The following is a 24360-nucleotide window of genomic DNA, read 5'->3' on the forward strand; positions in this document are numbered from 1 at the left end:
TCTAGATATTGCTCTACAGCTCGTATCTGCATGCATGTCTCTTCACAGTACAGGAACTGGTTCATCGCTAGCGCGAAAAATAAGTAAGCATGACAATAAGCATAATGCGTTTCCGACATGTGATTAGATGATGCAACGATAATTGTAATTTGTCAGACTGTCGGAGGCGAATCGCTTCATATTACCTGTCGCTCTTCGGGTTCGAATGCTTACCCCAACGTCGTATTGCAGGTGTCCTTCATGGGCGCAGGGATAATAACTTGTTTGAGTAGATTAAACCGTTCCCTTGACCAGTTATCGGAACGTGTCATGCGGTCGTAAGTTGTTCCGCTGGTTATATATATATTTTTACTGACATTGAGAGCATCGAACGAGAGATATAACAGGGAAAATTATACCCAATATGGAGGTTTTAATATGAAGGACTGTCATCCGAATCGGTCATATCTTGTTCACCCATATCATCAGAGCTGTCGAATTTCGCAAACTCTATGCCTGAAGCATCTCCATAGAGCTCAATACGTCTCTGGTCTTCAAGCCATCGCATAATCTTATATTCTGCGTGGGATACAGCTCGTACGAGGGTAGATAATGATACTCCGACCACCTTTGCTGCCGTTTCGTAGAAAGGTCGCGCATTCTCGGGCAAATCAGACTCCATTTTATACCGCACATACGATGATCCTGGTCGAGGGACATCCAAGTTACCCTCCGTGATAACTTTCCGAGGCTTGAGTCGTTGTGTAACTGTTCGTAGCATTGAGCCTATAGCCTCCTCATCATCTTCATCCGGAGGACCTGCTGCTTCTTGAGAGTCCGTGCCGGTTGGCTCAACGGGAAATAAATCGCTTAGTGGATTTGACGCTTTTGTAGAGGGTTAGCAACACGAACAAAACAATTTGTCACCATGCCGCCATACCTTTGCTATTGTCGAGCCAGTTATTCTCGTACCAATTCATGTACTCATCCAGTTGACTCGGTGTCATGTTAAACACATCATGCTCATTCACTAGAATTTCATTGCCTTTGCCAATTCTGCCCCTAGCTGTTTCTCGGCTATCAAACTGTTTCTGGGCTTGAGCCCAGTGCTTCCAATCGATGACTTGCGTGGCGGGTTCCTTTGCCGAGGCAGGGTATCTTTTAAGGTCGTCGAAGGGGAAAAGTAATTTAGTAGATATGACGATGAGGGTGACCAATTGGATTTCAGGTAGGTCATGAGGTCTACTTCTGCTGGCAAGACCTTTCGGGAATTCGAAGGAAAAACCAAGAAGATCCTGCAGTCTCTTCACGGCGGAGTAGATGTCAACTAAGCAATACGTTAGTATAGGGGTAGACCACTCCCGCACTGTGATTGCTTCTTACCCGGAAGAGCTAGTCTCCTAATATAATGATATAGTATCGGCGGCAGATTTAGAGCTGGGAAGTGTACGCCAAATTTGTGGCGATAAAGAAGTGACAATTGCAAAACAGCCTTATGAAGATGCTCGGCTTTCAGCAACCTCTTAAGAGACGTTCAGCTGATGATCCTTAGAAAGAGGACAAGATTGCTCACCGTAGTCTCCATTATTGAGAGATACTCCTGGGGTAATTTATCTCTCATTTCACGAGGGATTGAGCGTGTTATGCGAATATAAGGGATATCTCCGTACATGATCATCCTGGAGCGCGGGAGTCAGATCATAATTACCATCCGATACCCATGCTAGGAGTTTTACCGGTGAAAGTCCCCAATACCGACCGGAAGGCGCATTAATAAAGCCCCTAAGTAGCAGAGGCCGACGGAGTCCACGAGTCGAGGCCATTGCAGGTGCTTCCCTCCAAACTTGACGATATCTGGCTCCTCCTGGTCCGCGGTGGGCTGTGAGCTGAAGAACTCTATCTCACCACCGTCGGAAGAATCCTGTATCTTGTTCAAGTAGGTTTCCAGACGAAGAGCCCACAAGTCACGGACGACATGCTGTACCTCAATCGTCAGCCGACAAGATGGGATAAGATTGAACCAATGAGGGCGCACCTCGAGTTGCGGCGGAAAACCTCGGCTTTGCACCAGGGCATGGCACTGCTTCCAGAGGATCAACTGATACACCTGCAGAAAGAGTCTGTAAGCCTGTCGGCCACGATACGCTGACAGAAAAAAATTAGCACCTGATGGGAGTTCATCCGGATTAGCAACGCTCACTTACTCTTTGCACCCTTTTCGGTCACTTCCTTCTTCACCCGATTTGTCTTGCCTTGCGTCCCAAAGTCGTCAGGCTCTTCTTCGACTTGTCGGCCCTTGTTTTACTTCGTAAGCATGACTCTTTCCTTTTCATTGATTCTCTTCTGTTTACTGAGCGGGTGAGGTAAAGTTGGGCTAGAAGCATACCTCTTGCTGATGACCCCGGCGGCAGAACCAGAGCCCATTATCGAGATAATACCGAGTTTCACGGCACCCTTCCTGCCCACAGACTCCTCGGGTAGTGTACTCCATGGAGGGCACAGGTGTTCTTCATTCTTAAATCATTAAGGTATTGAGTATAGAGGCCATGGGCACGGCCTTTTCCTTGTGGTGTTGTGGTTGAGTGTTGAAAGCGGGTAGATTTAAGCTGTTTTTGAAAATTTCCTTTTCTTCCCTCTTCAGGCATGGAAAATCATTAAATTGCAAACACTGATGTTTATCTCCTACTGAAACTTTACCAACGAACTGTCGCTTCACGGTCCCCAAAAATGATTTATTTAAGGAACCATTACAGAATTACGCTGGTCTCCTGTCTTGTTCATACCTTTCTTATTTGGTCTTTCGTTCTATTCTTTCTCTTCGACCCTTATAGAAGCTTATCCTACGAGTTGGCGATGGTACTGGGCAAGAAAGAAGAGCTCTTGCATATTAGGTAGAGCCACTGAAATTTTTGGAATTCGTCAAAATATCGTGAAAGCTAGACTCAGACCGGTTCCCGTCATGACAAAGCATGCTTTACGCTGCCAACTAAACGCAACCTTCTCCAAGGCTAAGTGGTCAATATAAGAGCCAGGTCGGATCTCCAAAACGTGACATCCTTCACAATCGAAGGTGCAAACTTCAAGGATACCCTGGAACACACAGGGACCCAAGGAGCACAAATAGAGTCCATGACTATGGTTATTTAAGCACCCTTGGGGGCTTCCTTGACATCCATAGCGCACTCCTCACCCATAGCAGTGAGGATAATAACGTCTAGTTTCGTTAGTAACGACCAGACGGTGAACACAGCGTTGGATACTTACTGCAGTCCTTGCCCTCCTCGGTGAACATGCGGTTGATCTTCTCACCAAGCTCGCCATCGGGGAGCTTGACGTCGTCCTTGGTGCCACCATTGTCGTCCATCAGGGACAGGAAGCCATCATCGGTGACATCAATCTACGCGAGATCAGCAAAAACGATCCCTACCGGACAGCCATCAACTTTTTTCAGCTACTTACAAGCTGGTATTCGGTACGCTTGACGAAGGGAACGTCCATGTTGTGGGTGGAGGGGGACAGATCTTCAAGCTTCTTGCCGGTGAAGATGTCGAGAGCGACAAGGTGAACCTTAGCGTGACCGTGCTTTCCGGTCTTGGAGGTGGACATGTCGACGATCTTGCAAGGGCGGCCCTTGATGACAACGTGACCGTTCTTCCTCAATGCAGAGCACTGCATGGGGAAGGTGGCAGAGGCACCGGAATCGGTACCCTGGATATCATCGAATACCTATGTAGAGAAAATGCCGTCAATCAAGTGAAATGGGCCGAAAAGGCGTAGACGCATTTGCGTGCAAGAACGAGGGGAGGGGGTCATGATGCGGGGCTGAAAATGCCCAGCAGCGCAGGTACATTAAGATTAGGTGGAGAGAAGTGTAGAGGGGCGATTACATACGTGCTGTTCGTCAGACATGGTGAGGGTTTTGGTTGGAGTGAATGACAAGGGAAAACCAGAGATGCAAGCAGGAAAGAGGCAGAGAGGAGGAAGGAGATTGAGTAGGAGGAGAGAGGGGAAAAGGAAGAAAAATTAGAAGGTTAAAAGAGACGAAGAGAGAAATGGACGAAAACCGCCGAATTAAAAAAAAGTATTTTGTTGTGGCGGGGTGTTGATGTCGCTAGACCGCAACAGGTTTAGTTTCGGATATGCTGTGTCTCTGGTCTGCTTCGTTTGCCGTAGCGTCTCGACCACCGTCTTTATTGGTGAGCTTCCGAAAGGTACCTCATGGATGTCAACGGCACTCTCCTGAACAACGGGGACTTTATACCAACCTCAATCCTTTCTCTCCTTCCTTTGTTCTTGCACGCTTATTCCTTCCCGTCGGAAGTTCCTATCCATCGTCTTTCTTTCTTTCTTCCTTCCTTTTTTTTGTTTTTGAGGCTGCGTTATTCTCTCCCTCGCCACAAGTGTGGTCTTATTACTCTTGGGCGGCCCTTCTCAATGAGGCCGGTGAACCCCTGCTCCATACTTGAACGCCTCTCCGGGCTGGCCTTTCACGATGTGGCTTGACCGCATGTCCGGTCATTCGACCCCCTCAGGACCTCAAATTGATAGTCGCAGCAATTCCCCCCTTCCTCGACGGCCCACTTCTCGTCTGTCTCCCTATGCACAGAATAGTCGTTCTCAGCCCAGTCGACCTGGATCGTCATTGTCCAACTTACTCACTCCTAGCGACTCTACTACTTCTCTTTCCGCCACTCAACGTGCCGACGACACGGCTTTGAAACAGTTCCCTGCGAAGGCTCGGCCATCTAACGTCGCGGATCCACTTGATGTGCTAAATGATATTATTGGAAAGCGGAAGGAAAAGCTGGCGGGAGCAGAATCGCCTGTTCTATCTTCTACACTTAAAACAAAACCGTCGCAGCTGGTGGCGGAAATCGACTTTGGAGGTCTTAGCCTCGAGGAGTTTGTCACGAAACCCGATGAGCCGAGGAGGGCTAAATATAGCGACGTTGGCGCGCAAACAATCCAACAATTCGAGAAGGAAAGAGATAAATTCCAGGATCTGCATTCGGCTATCACAGGCTGTGACGATGTTTCTAGGTCGGTAGAGAAGTACCTGAATGACTTTCAGACTGAACTCGGTGCAGTTTCAGCGGAGATAGAGACCCTCCAGACTCGATCCATACAGCTGAATGCAATGTTGGCTAATCGACGCAATGTAGAACAACTTCTGGGGCCCGCTGTGGAGGAGATTTCCATCTCTCCAAACGCTGTCCGACTAATTGTAGAGGGACCGATTGATGAGAATTGGGTCAAAGCGCTGAATGAGATCGAGAGCCGGGCAGCCACTATAGAAGCCAAAGTTACTAGCCCTAGTAGCGCTAAGTCGGTCGAGGACGTTCGCCCACTTCTGAGCGATATCAAGAAAAAAGCAGTTGAAAGGATCCGGGACTATTTGGTCTCACAGATCAGAGCCTTGCGGTCCCCAAATATCAACGCTCAGATTATCCAACAGCAGCGCTTGGTAAAATTCAAGGATTTGTATAGCTACCTGTGCAAAGCACATCCAACCCTTGCGGGGGAGATCACGCAGGCTTACATCAACACGATGCGGTGGTATTACCTATCTCATTTTACCCGCTATCTGCAAGCGCTTGAAAAGATCAAAGTGTACCCTAGCGATCGGAATGAAGTGCTAGGAGGAGATCCCTCGGCTCCAAAATCAGGTTAGTTCTCTGTTCCTTCTCGCTGCGCTACGGAATCTGACATCGCTATAGGAAACTTCGTCCCTGGTGGGCGGGCTGGTGCCGCGGCGCATGACCCATTCTCGCTAGGAAGGAGAATTGAAATCTTGCGCACTGGCAATCACATGGCCATATCTTCATACGTAGCAGAGGAGGACACTTCTTTCCATGGAATTGAGGCTCCGTTCCGAAACTTCAACCTGGCCTTGATGGACAATGTCTCGGCTGAATACTCCTTCATGACGGAGATGTTCTCCACCTTGTCCTTCCAGCAGATATCCCGCAAAGCTACCGAAATATTCGACCCGGTCTTTGCTCTTGGTCAAGGATTGACCAAGCGATTAGTCGAGCACACGACCGACTCTCTAGGAGTCCTGATTTGCGTACGATTGAATCAGCAGGCCGCTTTTGAACTCCAACGGCGGAAAGTACCCGTTGCTGACGCGTACATCAATGGTGTAAACATACGGCTCTGGCCTAGGTTCCAGGTGATCATGGACCTTCACTGCGAGTCTTTAAAGCGGGTAGCTTCGCACACGGGCCGAAGTGCTGTATCCGCCCTATCTCTGGCTGGTGGGGATGACTTGAACCAATCCTCAGCGCCCCACTTCCTTACGCAGAGGTTTGGTCAGCTGTTGCATGGAATTTTAGTGCTGAGTAGTGAAGCTGGAGACGACGAGCCGGTGTCTAACAGTTTGTCGCGGTTAGCAGCCGAGTTTGATAGCCTTTTGGCGAAGCTGAGCAGGATTGGCGGCGATGCGAAAAGACGGGAAAGATTTCTATTTAATAATTATTCTTTGATTTTGACTATCATCAGCGTATGTTGATTGCCCTCTTGGAAAAGAGCTTTCACTGACGTTCAGGCAGGATACCCATGGCAAGTTAGCGACTGAACAGAAACGGGTAGGTAGGAGACTCTTTGCCCTCTACACAAGCAGTTAAACTAATGGTATCTAGCATTTGGACGACATGTTAAAGAGTGTTGGAAAGCGTGGTTAGAGTCTTCGACTATAGTTCAGGTTGCTCAGGAGATACATAGAGCACAGAGTACTATTGACATACAACACCTGCACATCACACAAAACACCTCATCTAAATACTATAGATATTACTGCATATGCGTTCTAGTACCTAATTCGCGTAACAAAGTATGACTGGCTCTCGATGGTCTCTCTTAGGCATGTACGGAGTATACCTTTAACCTAATGCAGATTGAGAGGTCGCCTGAACCTTTACCCAATCCAGACACAAAGACCTTTTCTTATCGCCGCGCCCTTATCGCCGGTCGGCATTTCACCCATGTGGGGAATTGCGCCATCGACAAACAATTCCCCCTACCTAACAAGGCCGTGGTCAATGGACCCCTAGATTAATTCAACTCCCTATCTCAGAGAACATGGCCATGCGCACAAGTCTCTCGATTTCGAGGAAATTTCTCCACCCGCGGCGCAGCTTGTCCAGCTCGCGACCAGCCAATGCAGATGTCACACATGCGGTAAACACCTCTCCTTGACTCTTCTCAGCGCACTTTCCAAAACAAACGCTCATTCAGCCAAAAGGTCATTGGTGCGGGGGTCGTCGGTCTCGCAGTAGCCCGGGAATTGGCATCGCGAGAGGGCACGTCAACAATTCTTCTAGAGAGACACGATGCGCCAGGCACGGAGACGAGTAGTCGCAATTCGGAGGTGAGTAGTACTCCCCCTTCCGATCAGACGTCTTCGCATTGAATCAACGCATTAATTGTAATTGTGGTTTTTTTCTGTTGCATACAGGTCATCCATGCCGGGTTATACTACGGAGTCGATACCTTGAAGACCAAGCTCTGCATCAAAGGAAAAGAGATGATGTACGATCTATGTGCGCGGAACGGACTCCCACACCGCAACACCAAGAAATGGATCGTAGCGCAGACAGAAGAGCAATGGGCCGCAGCGCTCAAGACCCACGAGCATGCACAGAAGATAGGCGTACCGACGCGACTCATCGGTCGCGCAGAGGCTCAGGCTCTCGAACCTGAGGTCCAGGCTCTCGCAGGGATCGTCGAGAGTCCGACCACGGGGATTGTAGACAGCCACTCCCTGATGACCTATCTACAGGGCGACTTCGAGGACCGCGGCGGCGACTGTGCGTTTCTCACGAATGTAACGGGAATTGAGGCGTTGAATGGAGGAAAGAACGGATACCGGATCACGGCTGTGACGAGCGACGGCACAGAGACGTCCATCACAGCCGAGACGCTGGTCAACAGCGCCGGGAACTACGCTTGCTATATCAATAACATGGTCCTCCCACCCGAGCGACACCGTACCCCGTACTACGCGAAAGGAACATACTTTTCGTACGCGGCGTCGTTCCCGAAAACCTCCGTGCTGGTCTATCCAGCCACACTGCCCGGCCACGGCGGCCTAGGCACCCATCTGACTCTAGACCTCGGAGGCCGCATACGATTCGGCCCCGACGTGGAATGGGTGGATGATCCGAATGACCTCGTGCCCAGTCCCGCCCGGTTGCAGCAGGCGCTCCGGGAGATCAAGACCTATTTACCCAACGTGGACCCCGAGGCGATCAGTCTAGACTACTGTGGGATCCGACCCAAGCTGGAACGCGGTGGGGCCGTGAACACAGGCAAAGGGTTCCAGGATTTTATCATCCAGGAAGAGGAAGGCTTCCCTGGGTTCATTAACCTGCTTGGAATTGAGAGCCCAGGGCTGACGAGTTCGTTGGCGATCGGGGAAATGGTGAAGGGTCTTCTGTATGGGAGGAAATGATCGTCCATATGTGCCTCGCATATAGGAAGGATCTATAAAAAAAATAAAAAAAAAAAAAAAAAAAAGCCATCACGTATATACCCGCTGTACATACTGCACTGCATATGCATATGCATAACATAGACAACTGCATTGATAAATCCGAATCTTCAAAATCTAAATTCTCCCGCCCTAACACAAAATCCCGTCCTTCCCAAGGTCTATACAAAGAACATGAGCATAATCCGCTCCTCGGTAAGAGAGTTGACGAAAGACCGTTACTCATCACTCCACCTTAATAAGCTTGTCGAGATGCTTAATTGGTAGCCAAGCAAAGACAATTCGCCATCCTGCCTCCGGTTACGTCAACACTTTTCCCAATTCTGTGACTGGTTTTCCAACGTCCCCCAACCATTGTTCTGGGATTGTTCGTTGGAAGTTGTACTGTTGGTTCTGGGCCAGGTTCGAGCTGGGTTCTGTTCGTACAATGGCTATATATATGTACTCTGGATGTACTCGCCACGAAATGCCCCTCCTATGTATCCTATCCATCTACATCCCTTTTACTCAAAACAGCATCCCACTTTCTCTACTGTATTCAATCCCCCATTATTCAAGTCCCTCCTTTAGAACCTGAGAGCTTTACAATCTGAATCACAGAACAATGCCGCATTCAACCCAAGCGCCAAACCATCACGTCTCAAAACACTCCTACCGTCATCAACCGTACTCTCAAACCAAGTCATCCATAGAGTCCAAGTCCCAACCAAAATCTAAACAATCCAGTACATATAATAGATGCTGGGATTGGATTGTTACAGGTGGTAACTGCCACTACGCCAAGAACCGTGCAACATTCCGAAGCTACCGACGAGCGCCGGGGAAGATCGGCGGCTCACGGGTCCTCGGTGTAGGGAGCGTCGAACTGCGTGTCCGACGACGCTCGGGCGATGGTGAGATCAACACACTCGTGCTAGACAACGTGCTGCATATGCCGAATGCGCGGTGTAATGGTCTGAGTCTGCCGAAATACCGTGAAACACACCCGTTAACGGGGGTAGATGATGATGGTGACCATGTCGAAGCGCGGAGTGACGATGGGTCAGAACCGGAGTGGTATGCGGAAGGGTACCATGGACTATCAAGAGTTGTGCTTGCGGGTGAGCCCCAAGGAGAATCACATTTGAGCGATGATGAGCATTATATGCTTTCTGTGATGGCTTCCAATGAAGAGATGGAGAACCTTTGGCAGAGGGTTAAGAATAGAAGCTGGGTAGCCTGAGGCGGTTGTGGTGCGAAGTGACACGAGATATAGCTTATATTTTCTTTGCTGTTCAGCGTATTTTCGTTCCTTTTGAGGTGAAGATATCCGGTGTATGGTCATTGGTGTAGAAATGCGATGTCTTCATGTGTATATCATACCGCCCGTATGTGGCTGAATATAAAGTTTCTCGCTCAACTTGGGATTCGACGCAGGACTGATAGAGTCCTAGTTTGGGAGAGACCGACTTGTCCAAATATAAAGAGCGTTCTTCTACGTGGAATCTAGTCCCACTCCCAACTCAGGTTTCCACGGCCTCGTGGTTAACCGCTCGAAGCGGCTTCCCAGACCCCTTCCGCAGGCCAGCTGGAATGTAGGAAGGATCATTGCGCGGTTAGTAATGTTTGAATACGACCGACGTTAGTACGCTCAATCCATATCCATCAGGACGTCGCTCATGATATAGAGCACGTGGGAAAATTTGCGAACGCTCCACTTTCCAGTATCCTTCAACAGGCCCGCATAGTCCAGCAAAATGCGTCGCGCCGAGTTATAGCCACTCTGAAAAGGGACCCCACGGAAATATACGGTGCCCCCGTTTCGAATGAAGTTCACCGCTGCCTCATCCGACTCTGTACAAGATTGAGCCCCGTTAGGCTCCATAAAGCTGGTGAAGCCCTCGCCACACAGACTATTCCAGTCTATATCATCTAGGATGTCGATTGGCGTGCCTCCAGTTTGTGGCTCAGTGCTACTGGGCACCATGTATATGTACAAACCCAAGACGAGAGCTGCGGTAAAAAGCGAAAAGACTGAATGAAACGTAATGTGATCCGATGCTTTGCGATGTATCATAATTTTGTACACGTGGGCTGCGTGTAGACAAGCCCTCCGGGCGGCTGGTGTTTGCGACCAAGCAGCAATATCGTTGAGGGCTTTGCGCGCTGGACCTGGACCTGCACGTCCCGCAGCCAGTTCAAAAATCTGAACATCCGCTGTGAGGTTCATACACATGTTGTGCCACAAGATACTAGCGTTTGGGTCCAGACGCCCTAGGATATAACCGTACTTGCTAGCTATCTGGATTTGAAGAGTTGAGAGACATCTGGCACGACCATCCATGGCATAGGTGTGACATGGCGCAAATGGGTAGCTTGCGCGATTAGACAGGAGGCGATGATACGACTCTGAGAGCTTAAGCTGCACCATCGATAATACTGCATACAAGCCCAAATTATCGACACAGCTGTCCAGTGGTGCGATCTCCACATTTTCTGACGGTGATAGCACAGTGGGCATTAACATGCACTGGCCCCCACGAATCAATTGAACCCACTGCGTTGGATCTCTGGCTTCGAAGAGCACTTCACTACATGGTAGAATGAGCTGAATATTATCGGAGACGATGATGGGGCTCGTGGATAGGAAGGATGATAGCCAGGCATCCAGGACGAGCAGTGCAATAATTAATCTGCTTGGTCAGTGTGTTTGGGCTTCCGGTTATATCAGGTAACGAACCGTTTAACAGATTCTACTTTGCTCCAGGCTTTCCATCTTAGAACATTGTCTTTAATGCTTTCAAACATACTTTTGTCGAGCAATTGACCTTCGGTAGCCGAAAACAAACCGTGCCTTTGTGCAACCTATATTGAGTTAGCGTGAAGAAGTATGGATAGTCTTCCATATTTACCGATATGAGGTTGACATAGAGCATCTGGCTTTTCTCAATATGGCCCTTCTCCTACATGTTGATCAGTATCTAGAAGCGCCTCGGGTGAGACACTACGTACCCCAGTCAGAGCAGCTAGATTAAGGAAAAGAGCGGCTGCTGCAAATGCCGACATAGCGTTTCCCGAGCTTTCAGTGCCAACAGAACACATGGCCAATTCAGCCGTAAGTTTCTCCAGGACGAACTGGTAGAAAATCATATCAGTAAACCAATGGTCTGCGGGATTTCTCTAGGGCGCATCTTACAGTGAAATTCTTAGATACGAAAGAAGCTGTACCCTGTGTTCCTAGGAAAGTCATCCCGATTAGACACATGACATAGAGCACCGAAGGACTAGTGTTTTTGGCGGAAAAGGTTGGGACATGGATAAAGGGTACAAGCGGATGAAAGTTGCGAAAGTAGAGGTCAAGTGCCATGTCTAAGATTTCAGCGGGAGGAAACTGGGCAAGAGCTATCAGTGCCGAGTCGTAAGCTGGAGGAGCGCTGGAAGTACGATTTCGTTGGCTGTATAGTCGCATGTATCCAAACGTGGCATGAAGGTGTCTTCTGCAATCCTCATCAAGACCATATCTTGACTTCTGCAGTAATACAGGCGGACTACTTGGTGATTGCCCAGGGTGCGCCGCAAAGATATTGTCTATGCTGCCGTACGCCACCTCCCGCCAAATACCATTGATGAGGCGCCCGGTGCTATTCGATGGACCCAGCCAACAGTTCTGAACTTTGGCAAATCTATCATTCGGAATAGTTGCACCGGCTTTTGTATCGTCTGTATCAGCAGAGGGCCCGTCATGTCGCTGGGGGCGCTGTGTCGTGGAGGTTCCTACGTTCTCCTCGGTCAGACCGATATTAGAGTCATGCCCAAAATCCAAAGAACCAGGATATGAAGTTGCATCAGAAGGGTTCAGCCACAGCTGGAGCGAATCATTTGGCATAGGATCAAATACAGGCCCTCTGTAGGACGGTTGGTATACCGTTGGTTCCTCGAAATACGTTTGTTGGTCAACCACAAGCATTGAATTGGCATCCGGCTCGGTGCGCGCATGATGGGACGAGACGTCCGCCAGAAAGTCCAGTGATGATGGGAGACCTGCTGCCGCAGTGGTGGGTATGTCGCGAGGCCCTACCGCTTGCGTGTGGATTGAGTTAGAGTAAACGCCGGCATCCACATTAGGAAAGAATTGTTGACCATTGTCAGGGATATTGGACGGTTGATAATGGAAGTCCTGGGCCGATGATGCGGGGGGCTGTTGGTCGAGTGCCTTGGTGGTTGAGTGCGCAGCTGGACCATTATGGCCCTTAGCATGACGGCTTAAAACATCGCTGGAGTTTGTAAGTTATAGTCGCTTACCCGTCGAATGCAACCTGTGTATGTGCAGGCTATCCAATGTTTAAAGAATGCTTATCGCGTTAGAAGCTGCATACCTTCGAGAGAACCGTTTGTGGCAGACATTGCATTCGTAGGGCTTTTCTTTGGTATCTATGATATATTAAAACCCATTCTGGAGAAAGATCTGGGCGCAGTTGACTGACGGGACCGTTCATGGCGCTTGAAGTGCTCTGTCTTTTTGAAGCGACGGTCACAGATGTTGCACTTCTTGATAACCATCGTGAAGCTCGCGGAGCTGCAAGGACAGATAGTCGATTAATCTCTCGGACTGCGAGAGCATTGCACTCAGTCAAAGTTGTCAAGATGAAGAGGAGTAAGGAGTAGGCACAAATTGAGTTGTAGTAGAAGCAAAGAAGAAAAAAAGAAATGGGGGCATGCGGGATGGGGAAATCCATTTGGGTTTCTAATCTCAGCTAGTAACAATACATACATACATTACTGAAGGTAGCTAATGGCTGGATATCATGTTTGTATTAAAAAGTACGTACTCTTGCTGACTGTCAGTGCAGACAATCTGACTGCAGTTATCCCATACCTTTCTCTATACTATACTCATTAAGACCTATGGTAGTTATATTATTGTTGTACGTAATATGGATGTTGCTGCAGTGACCCGTCTGGCATAAATATTATACATAGTTTACAACCAGCTGCAGCAGTGGTGCCCCATTTTAGTACCCCGTGGGGAAGCTAGATAGATGTAGTACCTCGTTATCAACGCCACGATCAGAAGCAATTACAGGTACTGTAAATAGTCACCTCTAGGGATCTCAGCAACTGACTCAAATTTCCCATACATTGAGTATTCAGGTATCTCAACTGTATTCAGCCTTGATAAATTACAGTCCTCTCCTTGGCGGCAAGCGGGGGAAAAGTCGGCATTTGCGGCGCCATTCAATTGCCGATCGCTCTGTTTGCCGCAACCCTATTTACTAGTCCTATCGAATAACGACTAACTATATTACTAACAATATCTTTGCGATGTGTGCACTCTATGGGGAATTAGTTACCAGTGTCAACCATCTTTTGTCGTGGTACTCACAAAGACTGCAATCATTGAACAAACAAGTTAGTCAGGTGTGTGCTAGAGTCAAGCGATTTAGGCAAGGGAATCAACGAATTCTCCACTGATTGAAAGAGAATAGACAAAGATAGCTTCTATATGTGATCAAAGCTGCTATGGTCTATGTGTCTTGTCCATACAGTCTAGGCCTAGCAATTAAGATGGGTGATTAGACTCAAACACATCGGCCTCCTCTTGGCTTGAGCTTCCTCATGGCATCCAAGCATAGTGACGGACCACAACTTGCATGTGGGGCTCGGGACAACTACTCCGTAGATTAGACTTAACTATAGTATAGCCTTATAAGCTATGGTGGAGATTGGAACTCAAGAACATAATGTGGAAAACGATGCATTGCCATAGTTTAGTCGTATTTGGTGCTATCAGGTCCGACCTACTATCTGGATTACCTCCCGCCATAATACCCTCGGCTCAGCGTCGGATGAGGATTCATGAGGAGAACGTTCTCAAATCGGTCATTGGCATCATTCTGCAAGCTCATTTGATTATCGTCATCATTAGGGTGACCAACATGTCGTACGAGCTCGTATAGTTGGCAAGCAAACGCTGCAACTCTTGAATGCTCACGGAGATAGGGCTAACAGAAGCAACGGCACTTAATATTATACCCTAGAGTCTCCAAATGACCTTGCTGAGACCGTTGGACAAAAACTGTCTCTCTAGATAGTGTCGACGATACAATCATGTGATTTTGCAAATATATGGGCTCCGGTGCGCCAAGATTGATCGGAGCCATTTGATGCGGCGACAAAAGTACGATAACGACGCCTTAACATCTACGTTGCGGAAAGTCAATCACTAAGTTTCTACGCTACAGCGTTGACCGTTGAGACTAGCCCTATTGATCCAATCAGATTACCAGGTTTAATTAACTATCCGATCTGGTCTGCCGAATGCTACGCTAAACACCCAACTGCAGATGGCTCCCTGTGCGCTCTCGCATGTTAGGTAATGCTCCACTAAGCGTTACGATTAGTGGCTTTTTGCAAATCAGGACTGCACAGGTGGCAGCATGAAGGAAAGAAAAGTGGGCACGATACCTCTGACACAAGCCATTGATCGGTTCATCATACCATTTGATCTGTTCCCCGGTCCACTGACAGGGATATCTCAAGGATGAAGCCTCGGTAGGGGCAGCTGCTTTAAACCACAACGCCCGCCCCCCTCCCCAAAAGAAAAAAAAAAAATCTAGTCAACATCTGCTTCCGTTTCCCATTTTGCTTTGTTGACAAAATGTCCGAAGAAACGTCCCAAAAAGCTCACTATTCGTCAATACTCGGAGCAGATCCTTTACTAATTGATGTAGGTGCCCTAATGTAGGGTCCTTACGTTGCCGACTGACATAGCCCAGGACAGCTCCTCCGGCGAAGAAAAGAGTGCTGGCGATGACTACTCGTTAGTCTCCTGTTTATTCTGGTGGATCAATAAACAGCAGGGGATGGCATACTAACAGTGCATTATAGAGCTCTTACCTCTGCAAGTGGATTGACATCTATAAGCGCTAGCATTACCGATTACAGGTATGATCTCCTGATGCTTTTATCGCAACGCCTGTAGGTTAGTCCGGCTGAAACAAGGCCTCTGAAATGGCCAGATATGAGGTATGGGCAAGAAACACTTCAAATGATGTGTTTAAGCTACTGAAACCTCAACAGAATGGACGTCGCTATCACGCCTATCGCGAAGGAATTTATATCGGGGTAGCTAGTGCATCCCATAACCACCCCATTATATGGATTACTAAGTCTCTTATAGCCGAATGACGAAGCAGAACAAGACCGCATGGGCCTAGTGCACCATATATACTCTCTGTTGCTGGAAAGAAAGCTCCATCTGGCGCCTCTTAGCGAGAGCCCCAAACGTGTTCTTGATCTGGGCACTGGGACCGGCTTGTGGGCCATAGATTTCGCTGAGTAAGGATGCATGATTATCGCTCAATTTCTCATGCGTTAACATCCACATTACCTTATAGTGAACACGAAAATGCTCAGGTTATTGGTAATGATTTGAGTCCTATCCAGCCGAAATGGTATAGTGTCTTTTTCTTTTCTCCCTCCTCTTCGTTACTGTACTTCAGGGAGTGATTCGAGCTTATAGCTTTTATAGGGTACCGCCAAACTGTCAGTTTGAGATAGACGACCTCGAATCAGACTGGATGTATAAAGCGCCATTCGACTATATCCATGCGCGTGAACTGTCCGGGTGCATAGGCAACATCGACAAGCTTTTTCGGCAAGTATTTGACCATACAAGTTCTGGAGGTTACTTTGAACTCCAAGCTGTCAGCGCCCATTTCTTATCCGATGATGATACTGCTGAGAAGGCTGTCACTGCTCAAGGGTGGATGAAAAACATCCGTGAGGGTGGTCGAAAATTCGGTAAGCCGTTGGATGACGCTTGTGAATGGAAACAGAAATTGGAAGATATTGGTTTCGCGGACGTTACAGAAACGTTACTTAAGGTTAGTGAGCGAACGGTATACCGGTGTGGCAATCTAACTCGGCATGGAATACAGATACCCCTAGGTACTTGGCCTAAGGACGCGAGAATGAAAGAAATCGGGAAGTTCGGGTTCGTTGGAGAGTTGCAAGCTATTGAGGCTTATACACCTGCACTATTCACGCGAGTCCTTGGTTGGAGTGAAGAGGAGATGCAAGTAATGATGGACAAGATCAAGGAAGAGCTCTTTGATCGATCACTGCATTTATACCTTCCAGTCCATGTTGTATATGGTCGGAAACCTTGATGCGATAGGGGCCATAGAAACTGAGGACAGACCTGGTCAAGTTCTTAAAGCGAGGTTAATATTGTACATACAGACAGTCGGTTTGACATATATACATTTGTTGGTTTGGCATCGGCATCAATGTCCAAGTAGCATGGTAATCTCAGCCAACAAAACTCAACCAAAGTGTAGTTGATCAGGAGTATAGGACAATATTAACATCACGATTAGACGCGATTAGGACGGCGTAAAAAAAACACCCATTGCCGATGTGACTCCCGCTGTCGGAATGGTAACTTACAATCGATACGTGACATTTCCGACCAATGTCTGTACCGCTTTTATCCAATCGATCTGATCTAACTAGTTCTTAAGATCGGAGATCTTTAAGTGTTCAAATGGGTTATATTAGTACTTATAGGTCCAGTCAGGGGTTAGTTCATAATAAGAGATTAAAGCCCGCACTGACAGCTGAACTAGAACTTGAACTCATCCGATGCAAGGCCCAAAGTTGTCTCCAATTCCCCGCGGGGATGAGGGTTCTTCCCTCCGCGATACCGTAGTTCGAAAACTTTGAATACAGTCCCATACGCGGCAGTACCCCAAACCTCAGCCGGCGGTGGGCCCGGCTTCGGAAGGCGGCAAAGCGGTCTACGAAGACCGGGCGGATAAGCACTTTGTCGGCTTTTGTATCTAACCGAAAATGTAGCTGGTTACTCCGTATCGACCCTCATGTTGGGGTCGAAGCTGAGGTCGCTACTGTGGCGCCGCCGCCATGGATCTCTTTTTATTGCCCTCTCTTCTTCTTTCTTCTCTTTCCCTTCCTCAGTTTCATACTCCCTGCGGTTTTGAGTCAATTGTCAAAGGTTAGTCGACACGATGTCGCGACCTTTCCTCTCCATGTTCCGCCCTGTAGGGCGGCGGAACTTCTCCGTCTCAACCTCAAGAAGAGCAATCGATAAGCTATGTGAATCAGCTCAGGAAGCCGTTAAGGACTTGAAGGGCTCCTCCACTCTCCTTGTTGGAGGTTTTGGTTTCTCGGGTGTGCCCAATACTTTGATCAACGCTGTGCGTGATCGTCCGGAGGTCACTGATTTGACCGTGGTCTCCAACAATGCCGGCATGCCGGGTGCTGGTCTTGGTACGTTCCTAAAGGATAGAGCTGCGACACCAGCAGAATGACAACTAATACCAAACAGGACAGTTACTGGAATCCGGACAAATTGGTAAAATGATTGCTTCGTTCATCGGTGAAAACAAGGTCTTTGAAAAAATGTATCTGAATGGTGACCTCGCGTTGGAACTCACTCCCCAGGGTACCATTGCTGAAAAGTGTGCTGCTGGTGCAGCTGGTGTCCCTGCTTTCTATACTCCCGCGGCTTATGGAACAATTGGTTGGTCTTCTCCAATCTCTTTGCCAGGCTAGACGAGCTGACGTTTGGACAGTGCAAACTGGTGAACTCCCCGTACGTTACAACAAGGATGGCACTGTGGCGGAAACGTCCAAGCCTAAGGAAACCCGCGAGTTCAACGGCAAGAACTACATTCTGGAAGAGGCAATTTTCGGTGACTACGCTCTGGTTAAGGTTCACAAGGCCGATAAGCTTGGTAACTGCCAGTTCCGTAAGGCGATGAACAACTTCAACGAGGCCATGGCCAAGAACGCCAAGTACACCATTGTTGAAGCGGACCACATTGTCGAAGTCGGAGAGATCGACCCCGAGGATATCCACCTGCAGGGAATCTACGTCAACAAGGTCATTCAGAGCCAGGGTGAAAAGCAGATTGAGAAGCTCACATTCGCTAAGGACCCTAGCGAGATGCTCAAGGCCGGTGAGTCCGTTCCCGATCTTCTTCCTTTAATAGAATCTCATTTCTCATAACCACCTAGGTTCCGGTGAAGCCACCGCCCGTCGTGAGCGTATCGTCAAGCGTGCTGCCAAGGAATTCCGCGACGGAATGTATGTTAACCTGGGTATTGGAATGCCCCTGATCGCTCCTTCGTATCTCCCTGAAGGCGTGGAGGTTGTTCTCCAGGCCGAGAACGGTATTCTGGGACTGGGTGGTTACCCTAAGCCGGGTGAGGAGGACCCTGACCTCATCAACCCTGGTAAGGAGACTGTCACCCTGGCCAGTGGTGCTTCTGTGTTCGGCTCTCACGAGAGCTTTGGTATGATTCGCTCTGGTCGTATTGATCTTACTATGCTTGGTGCTCTCCAAGTGAGCCAGTACGGAGGTATGTCTTCGATCATGTTCCTGGATTCTCCTTCAGCCTCTAACAACTGCCCATAGATCTCGCGAACTTTATGCTTCCTGGTAAGGTGAAGGGTGTTGGTGGCGCCATGGACTTGGTCGCCAATCCTGAGAAGACCAAGGTCGTTGTGACTATGGAGCACGTCGACAAGAAGGGCAACCCCAAGATCTTGCCTGAGTGCTCTTTCCCCCTGACTGGCCCCCGCTGCGTGTGGAAGATCATCACTGATCTGGCCGTCTTTGAAGTCAGCCCCACCGAGGGTCTGACCCTTGCTGAACACGCTGAGGGTGTCTCTGTTGAGGAGATCCGCAGCAAGACTGCCGCTCATTTCAAGGTTGCGGATGACTTGAAGCCCATGTTGTAATTATAGATATCCATGCACATATAGAACGTTAAATTGATTTTGTTTTGGCTACGAAGATATTCCATATCATGACATTCTAACTCAAGTCGCAACTCATTGTGCATGGTCCACTGCGCCTCAATTCCTCACTAGTACCAGTCGCTACATGTTATTGGTCTCTGGCTGCAACTAGAGGCCATGGGTTTTGAACATACACGTCGCATGAAGCTGTAAAGTTTGACATAAACCTGATACGGAGAAGCGACCCGCTGGCGCTTATGACAGAAGTACTTCTACTCCTACATCATTTGGCCTCCGTCTCACTGCTGCCATATTCTTTTCTTGTCTAGCTAGGCCTGGCCATCCTGCCAAGCAAGGGTTTCTTCAGTCCAAATAACGTCATGCATTAGTTGCCTTCTTCGTTCATCTGCAGCGCCTGACACGCCGATCCACTGACGTTTAGCCCTATAGTTTTTTTATGTTGCTAATTTACGACTTTTCGGAGTCCAGGGTCTGGAATCCACTCTGTCTGTGAAGAACCAGGAAGTCACGCTTCAAGTGGTCAGAGTTTCTAGTTCCCGGAAAGTATAATTGATTGCCTGCAGAAGCCCGATGCTCTGACCCTCAGCCAGCGCAGCGGCGAGGATGCTGTACTACTACATCATTAGACCCACTCACCCATGAGCGTCAGGTCGATTCTTCTCCGGAAATCAAGAATATGCTACAAACATGAAGCTCTTTGGTGTAAAATATCCAATGCGACGTCGGTACTTTTCTGATTTAACTTTGGAACTGCTGACTTTCCTGGCCGTTAAACCCTCAAAATCCTGATGTCGCTCGTATCTATCTTGATTTGATTGAAGCTTCATTCTCAAAAACCCTCGTAAGTAGTATCCTCTCTCATTCTTGGACAACAAAGGGGAGCAGATTTGCTATTGGATGGAATACGATCCCTCGAATGTCGAGCTGCATTTGCTGTTGCCGTGTGACTGTGTCGGCAAAGGCTTAATGCAACCATTTCCCACCTTAAATAATGGCACATCCCATCATAGGTGGTCATTGAGCATGGAAATGACGATTTCTATCATTGTCAATGCATATATGAAGCACTATTGTGCGGTTGGAAAGGCATATACGGTCGTGGAAGACTTCGAGATACAGTACAGGATTCCCAGACAGAAAACACGAGAAAGAGCATTGCAAACATAAAGAGCACAGTATTCAAGTCCGTTCAAATCAAGTATCTACTCGCTTTATTGTTCTATTCAAAGCATTCGCTACTTGTTGCATTTATCAAAATGGACCGCTACCTCTCCACCCACGTTGGCCACAGGCCGGACGCCATCGCCATCGAAGACGATACCCAGAAGTTGACTTATAAGGACCTAGACCGAGAAGTCGACAGGCTAGCCTCCGTGTTGAAGAATTACCACTTGAGCCCCGAGGAGCCCATTTGCATCATAGAAGGAATAAACTCCAACCTGGTCATTGCCCAGCTTGCGGTCATTAGAGCAAGACTGACCTGTGTACCGATCGAGCCATCGACCCCCAAGCTTCGTCTGAGTGATATGCTCACTGATATCGGAGCCAAATATATCCTGTCTGACAAGGAAGATGTTGCCGATGGTATCGAACACATTGTGATTCCTATAACAGGCCAGAGTCCTCATGGTGCTTCTGAGGCGCAGAAAGACAACCAAGTGAACGGTTCAGTCCATGACCCAGACCACGAATACCGCAGCCATATTCTATTCACATCAGGATCAAGCGGAAGACCCAAAGCTGTTCAGATACCTGAAAGAGCTATCATTCATCTAGTGACGAAAACAGCTTGTACGCCGCTGGAACCCTCTGACCGTGTTGCACTTATAAACAACCCTGGCTTTGATATTTCTCTCTTTGAAGTGTTCGCTCCATTGGTCGCAGGCGCAACGATGGTCCCCGTGCCTCGCATGGTTGTGACTGATCCGTTCGCGTTCCGAGAGTTCATCGCAGAGAAAAATATCTCAGTGATATTTTTGACGGCAGCATTGCTTTCTATTACTGGCCACACCTGTCCTACGGCTTTTCGCGGTGTCAGAATTGTCTTGAGTGCCGGAGATGTGCCCAGTGTCGCTGCCGTAAAGGCCATCTTGAAATCCTCTGCACCTCCAAAGCATCTCTGGAACACATACGGCCCAACCGAGACAACGACCTACTCCACCATGCACGAAATTAAAGCCGAAGAGTTTCAACATGATTTCTTAGGCATTGGTGGGCCAGCTGGGGACACTCAATTGTGCCTTGTGGATGAGAACCTGAAACTTGTAACAAAGCCCGGTAAGGTAGGCGAGATTCTTCTCGGGGGGCCCGGTATGACTACAGGATACATCAACCGCCCGGAGGAGAACAAGAACAGCTTCGTCACCATACATGGAATCAAATATTACCGGACCGGCGATCTCGCAAGGTATCGCGTAGCTACGCCTGATGTCCTTGAATTTGTTGGCCGCATAGACCATCAAGTAAAACAGGGTGGTTTCCGCGTGGAATTAGGGGAAATCGAACAAACTCTCTATGCGAGCGGTTGGTTGACTGGTGCCGTCGTACAGCAAATTGCTTCACAAGATGAAGGCAAAGAATCGTTCCTTGTCGCATTCGTGATACCTGCTGTTGCTAATACAGTTCGTGCTCGTACACTCTCTGAGTTCTTGGGGCAGAGATTGCCATCGTATATGATTCCGAGCGATTTTATCTTTTGCTCGGAGTATCCCATGACGGCGCATGATAAGGTCGACCGGAAAGCTTTGGAGCAGCAGTACCAAGAAAGTCGAGAGAGTCAAGGCGCTGCCAATGGCGAACAGTCAAATGACCATGGAAATGACACAGAAAGTGTAGTGAAGTCTCTTTGGTCATCCTTATTGAACAAGGACAACATCGACAACGATGATGACTTCCTTGCACTTGGAGGAACGTCCCTTCAGTGTGCAACTCTGATAAGTAAACTGAGGCAGCATCTGGGAAAGACAATCTCCATGGGATCACTTCATGACAACTCACGACTCGGTGATTTGGTCAATTACCTTGATGGATTTGCTGAAGGGGGAAATGCACCGGACGAAGCAGACAAGTGGATCGCGGACTCCAAGATCGCTGACTATCTGCACGCCGTTCCTGATTGGCAAGCGGAGAATGAAGGAAAGGTTTTCATATCGGGTGTCACTGGATTTGTCGGTGTCAACTTTCTGAGCCGATTCTTACGGATGCCCACAGTCAAAGAAATCGTGTGCGTTGCACGGTCTAAAAACGGCATTAACCCCAGAGACAGGGTGGAGGCGACTTTGGAGCAATATGATCTGTGGGATCAATCAAAAGAACACATGCACAAGCTAAGGGTCTTAAGTGGAGATATATCTCTCGACTTACTCGGACTCCCAGCAGAGCAGTTCGACTGGCTGGCCAACTGGGCAAGTGTGGTCTTCCATCTAGCCGCCAAAGTTAATTTCTGCGATCCATACCAAGCCCATGTTGACTCTAACATATTGGGAACGAAAAATATGTTAGATCTTGCTGCTAGTGGACGGCGAAAGGCCTTCCATTTCATGTCCAGCATTGACGCATGGGGCCCAACAGGCCTAGTATTTGGGACCCGCAAATGCCTTGAGGACGAGCCTCTTGAGCGCCACGTACGAGGCTTACCATTTGACATCGGCTACGCGCAAAGCAAATGGGTTGCTGAAATGATGGTGCGTCGAGCTCGCGACCGTGGGCTTCCCACTGCTATCTATCGGCCTGGATTCACCATCGGAGACTCCCGAAACGGGGCAGGGAACCCGGATGACTTCTTTGCACGTTTGATAGTCGGCAGTATCAGACTGGGCGCGTTCCCGTATCTTCCACGCCAGAGATTGGAGTACGTGACTGTTGACTATGTACTCGATGCTACCCTGCACATCGCCTCTCATAACGAAAACCTCGGCCGATCATACAGTCTGGTTGCTCCGGACCCGAAGGACTCGGTGAACCTCGAACAGACGGTTGGTGTGATCAGGGATCTCGGATATCCATTGAAGCATATCCCCTACAAGGACTGGGTTCGGATGCTACAGCGAACAAGTGATATGGATAATCCCTTGCTCCCTATGATGCCACTCCTTCAGGAGCCAGTGTTGAACGGACTGACCAGGTTTGAGACGAGTAGGAATACGCCTCACTATGATAGTTCCAACACTGTTGCTGCCCTGAAGGATGCACCGGATATTCGATATGTACCCTTTGATTCCAAGATGCTGGATAAATTTTTTGATTTCTGGGAGAGCAAAGGATTTTACAAGATGCCACGTATAAATAACTAATGGTGGCATTTCAGGCTATTGCTAACGGCTTCTCTCGCGGTCGTTCAAAAGAAGGTACAGAAATATGCAAGCTACCTCCTTCTTCGTGGTTTTTATTGTCGCGGTAAAAGCAATTCTTTCTCCAAACAAGTAAAAGTTTCTCTTCTTTTTCCATCACATCACCATGATTATTATATGTTGGTTTCTTCGACTCTTCTATAGTGAAGAGGACGAACAGATCTACAAATTACGAGAAGAGAACTATCCATACGGTCAAGAAACCTCGAGCCCTATAACCTTCCCACATCGGCCTAGCGTGCTCTCTGAAAAAGGATAATCTAACTACATTAAGTCTAAGCGAGACCCGTCGGGTAAGTTACCTTTGAGTTTACTACAGTACGGAGTACATTCTCAAAACAGTTTCTCAAAATATAAAAAGATTGCATCACGATCTGTTTTATACATTACCAGGTACTCCGTACAGGAGTCGATAGACTCAAAGGCTTGGATCCAATTCCAATTTGCTAACCTGAAAAGAGTATCGTTAAAGTCACAGAAAATGATATAGATATGCATATAAAACCCGACTGATTACAACCATCACTTATTCCAATACCGGTTTGATATTGGGCGCTTGTTTTCCCTTTGGTCCAGTCTTCACTTCAAATGTAACCTTTTGAGTTTCTTTTAGAGATTTAAACCCCTCCTAAATCAAATTAACAGGAATTGTATATGAGCACGCGATTCCTATATATTTCTTGCTCGGTTATCATGCACATACTGTCCGAATTTCAGAGAAGTGGGCAAAAATATCTTCCCCGCTGCTGTCTGGGGTAATAAACCCAAGCCAT

At 48.2% G+C, this 24360-nt stretch overlaps 10 protein-coding genes across 10 annotated transcripts; 5 read left to right on the forward strand and 5 right to left on the reverse strand.

The window, feature by feature from the left end:
* Window positions 1–412: 412 nt before the first annotated feature.
* Window positions 413–1657, reverse strand: AO090003000936 (uncharacterized protein; the record flags this gene model as incomplete). The annotated part of the gene is made up of 4 exons (XM_001820000.3): window positions 413–864; window positions 920–1306; window positions 1363–1501; window positions 1553–1657. The coding sequence occupies 4 exons, from the start codon at window positions 1655–1657 to the stop codon at window positions 413–415; spliced, it is 1083 nt and encodes a 360-aa protein (XP_001820052.3).
* A 54-nt stretch (window positions 1658–1711) lies between these two features.
* On the reverse strand, window positions 1712–2470 carry AO090003000937 (TFIIB-type zinc finger domain-containing protein; the record flags this gene model as incomplete). Its single annotated transcript, XM_023235101.1, has 3 exons — window positions 1712–1900; window positions 2015–2086; window positions 2366–2470. 3 exons carry the CDS (start codon window positions 2468–2470, stop codon window positions 1712–1714), a joined length of 366 nt encoding a protein of 121 aa, XP_023090152.1.
* A 652-nt stretch (window positions 2471–3122) lies between these two features.
* AO090003000938 (Eukaryotic translation initiation factor eIF-5A) lies at window positions 3123–3888 on the reverse strand (the record flags this gene model as incomplete). The annotated part of the gene is made up of 4 exons (XM_001820002.3): window positions 3123–3193; window positions 3244–3376; window positions 3439–3705; window positions 3871–3888. The coding sequence occupies 4 exons, from the start codon at window positions 3886–3888 to the stop codon at window positions 3123–3125; spliced, it is 489 nt and encodes a 162-aa protein (XP_001820054.1).
* Window positions 3889–4471: 583 nt separating this feature from the next.
* AO090003000939 (putative GARP complex subunit (Sac2)) lies at window positions 4472–6662 on the forward strand (the record flags this gene model as incomplete). Its single annotated transcript, XM_001820003.3, has 4 exons — window positions 4472–5645; window positions 5697–6481; window positions 6531–6566; window positions 6621–6662. The coding sequence occupies 4 exons, from the start codon at window positions 4472–4474 to the stop codon at window positions 6660–6662; spliced, it is 2037 nt and encodes a 678-aa protein (XP_001820055.1).
* Window positions 6663–7059: 397 nt separating this feature from the next.
* Window positions 7060–8431, forward strand: AO090003000940 (NAD(P)/FAD-dependent oxidoreductase; the record flags this gene model as incomplete). The annotated part of the gene is made up of 3 exons (XM_001820004.3): window positions 7060–7158; window positions 7223–7348; window positions 7436–8431. 3 exons carry the CDS (start codon window positions 7060–7062, stop codon window positions 8429–8431), a joined length of 1221 nt encoding a protein of 406 aa, XP_001820056.3.
* Window positions 8432–10100: 1669 nt separating this feature from the next.
* On the reverse strand, window positions 10101–13009 carry AO090003000941 (uncharacterized protein; the record flags this gene model as incomplete). Its single annotated transcript, XM_023235102.1, has 5 exons — window positions 10101–11035; window positions 11260–11314; window positions 11646–12723; window positions 12826–12880; window positions 12934–13009. The coding sequence occupies 5 exons, from the start codon at window positions 13007–13009 to the stop codon at window positions 10101–10103; spliced, it is 2199 nt and encodes a 732-aa protein (XP_023090153.1).
* Window positions 13010–15107: 2098 nt separating this feature from the next.
* On the forward strand, window positions 15108–16620 carry AO090003000942 (class I SAM-dependent methyltransferase; the record flags this gene model as incomplete). Its single annotated transcript, XM_023235103.1, has 6 exons — window positions 15108–15176; window positions 15452–15574; window positions 15630–15787; window positions 15847–15903; window positions 15981–16335; window positions 16390–16620. 6 exons carry the CDS (start codon window positions 15108–15110, stop codon window positions 16618–16620), a joined length of 993 nt encoding a protein of 330 aa, XP_023090154.1.
* An 858-nt stretch (window positions 16621–17478) lies between these two features.
* On the forward strand, window positions 17479–19217 carry AO090003000943 (3-oxoacid CoA-transferase; the record flags this gene model as incomplete). Its single annotated transcript, XM_001820007.3, has 5 exons — window positions 17479–17740; window positions 17799–17993; window positions 18046–18432; window positions 18491–18835; window positions 18892–19217. The coding sequence occupies 5 exons, from the start codon at window positions 17479–17481 to the stop codon at window positions 19215–19217; spliced, it is 1515 nt and encodes a 504-aa protein (XP_001820059.1).
* A 329-nt stretch (window positions 19218–19546) lies between these two features.
* AO090003000944 (uncharacterized protein) lies at window positions 19547–20065 on the reverse strand (the record flags this gene model as incomplete). The annotated part of the gene is made up of 3 exons (XM_023235104.1): window positions 19547–19661; window positions 19690–19767; window positions 19926–20065. The coding sequence occupies 3 exons, from the start codon at window positions 20063–20065 to the stop codon at window positions 19547–19549; spliced, it is 333 nt and encodes a 110-aa protein (XP_023090155.1).
* Window positions 20066–20494: 429 nt separating this feature from the next.
* Window positions 20495–24077, forward strand: AO090003000945 (uncharacterized protein; the record flags this gene model as incomplete). Its single annotated transcript, XM_023235105.1, has 2 exons — window positions 20495–23443; window positions 23907–24077. The coding sequence occupies 2 exons, from the start codon at window positions 20495–20497 to the stop codon at window positions 24075–24077; spliced, it is 3120 nt and encodes a 1039-aa protein (XP_023090156.1).
* Window positions 24078–24360: the final 283 nt, after the last annotated feature.

The sequence above is a fragment of the Aspergillus oryzae genome, chromosome 2 (genome assembly GCF_000184455.2).
Source record: "Aspergillus oryzae RIB40 DNA, chromosome 2".
Lineage (NCBI taxonomy): Eukaryota > Fungi > Ascomycota > Eurotiomycetes > Eurotiales > Aspergillaceae > Aspergillus > Aspergillus oryzae.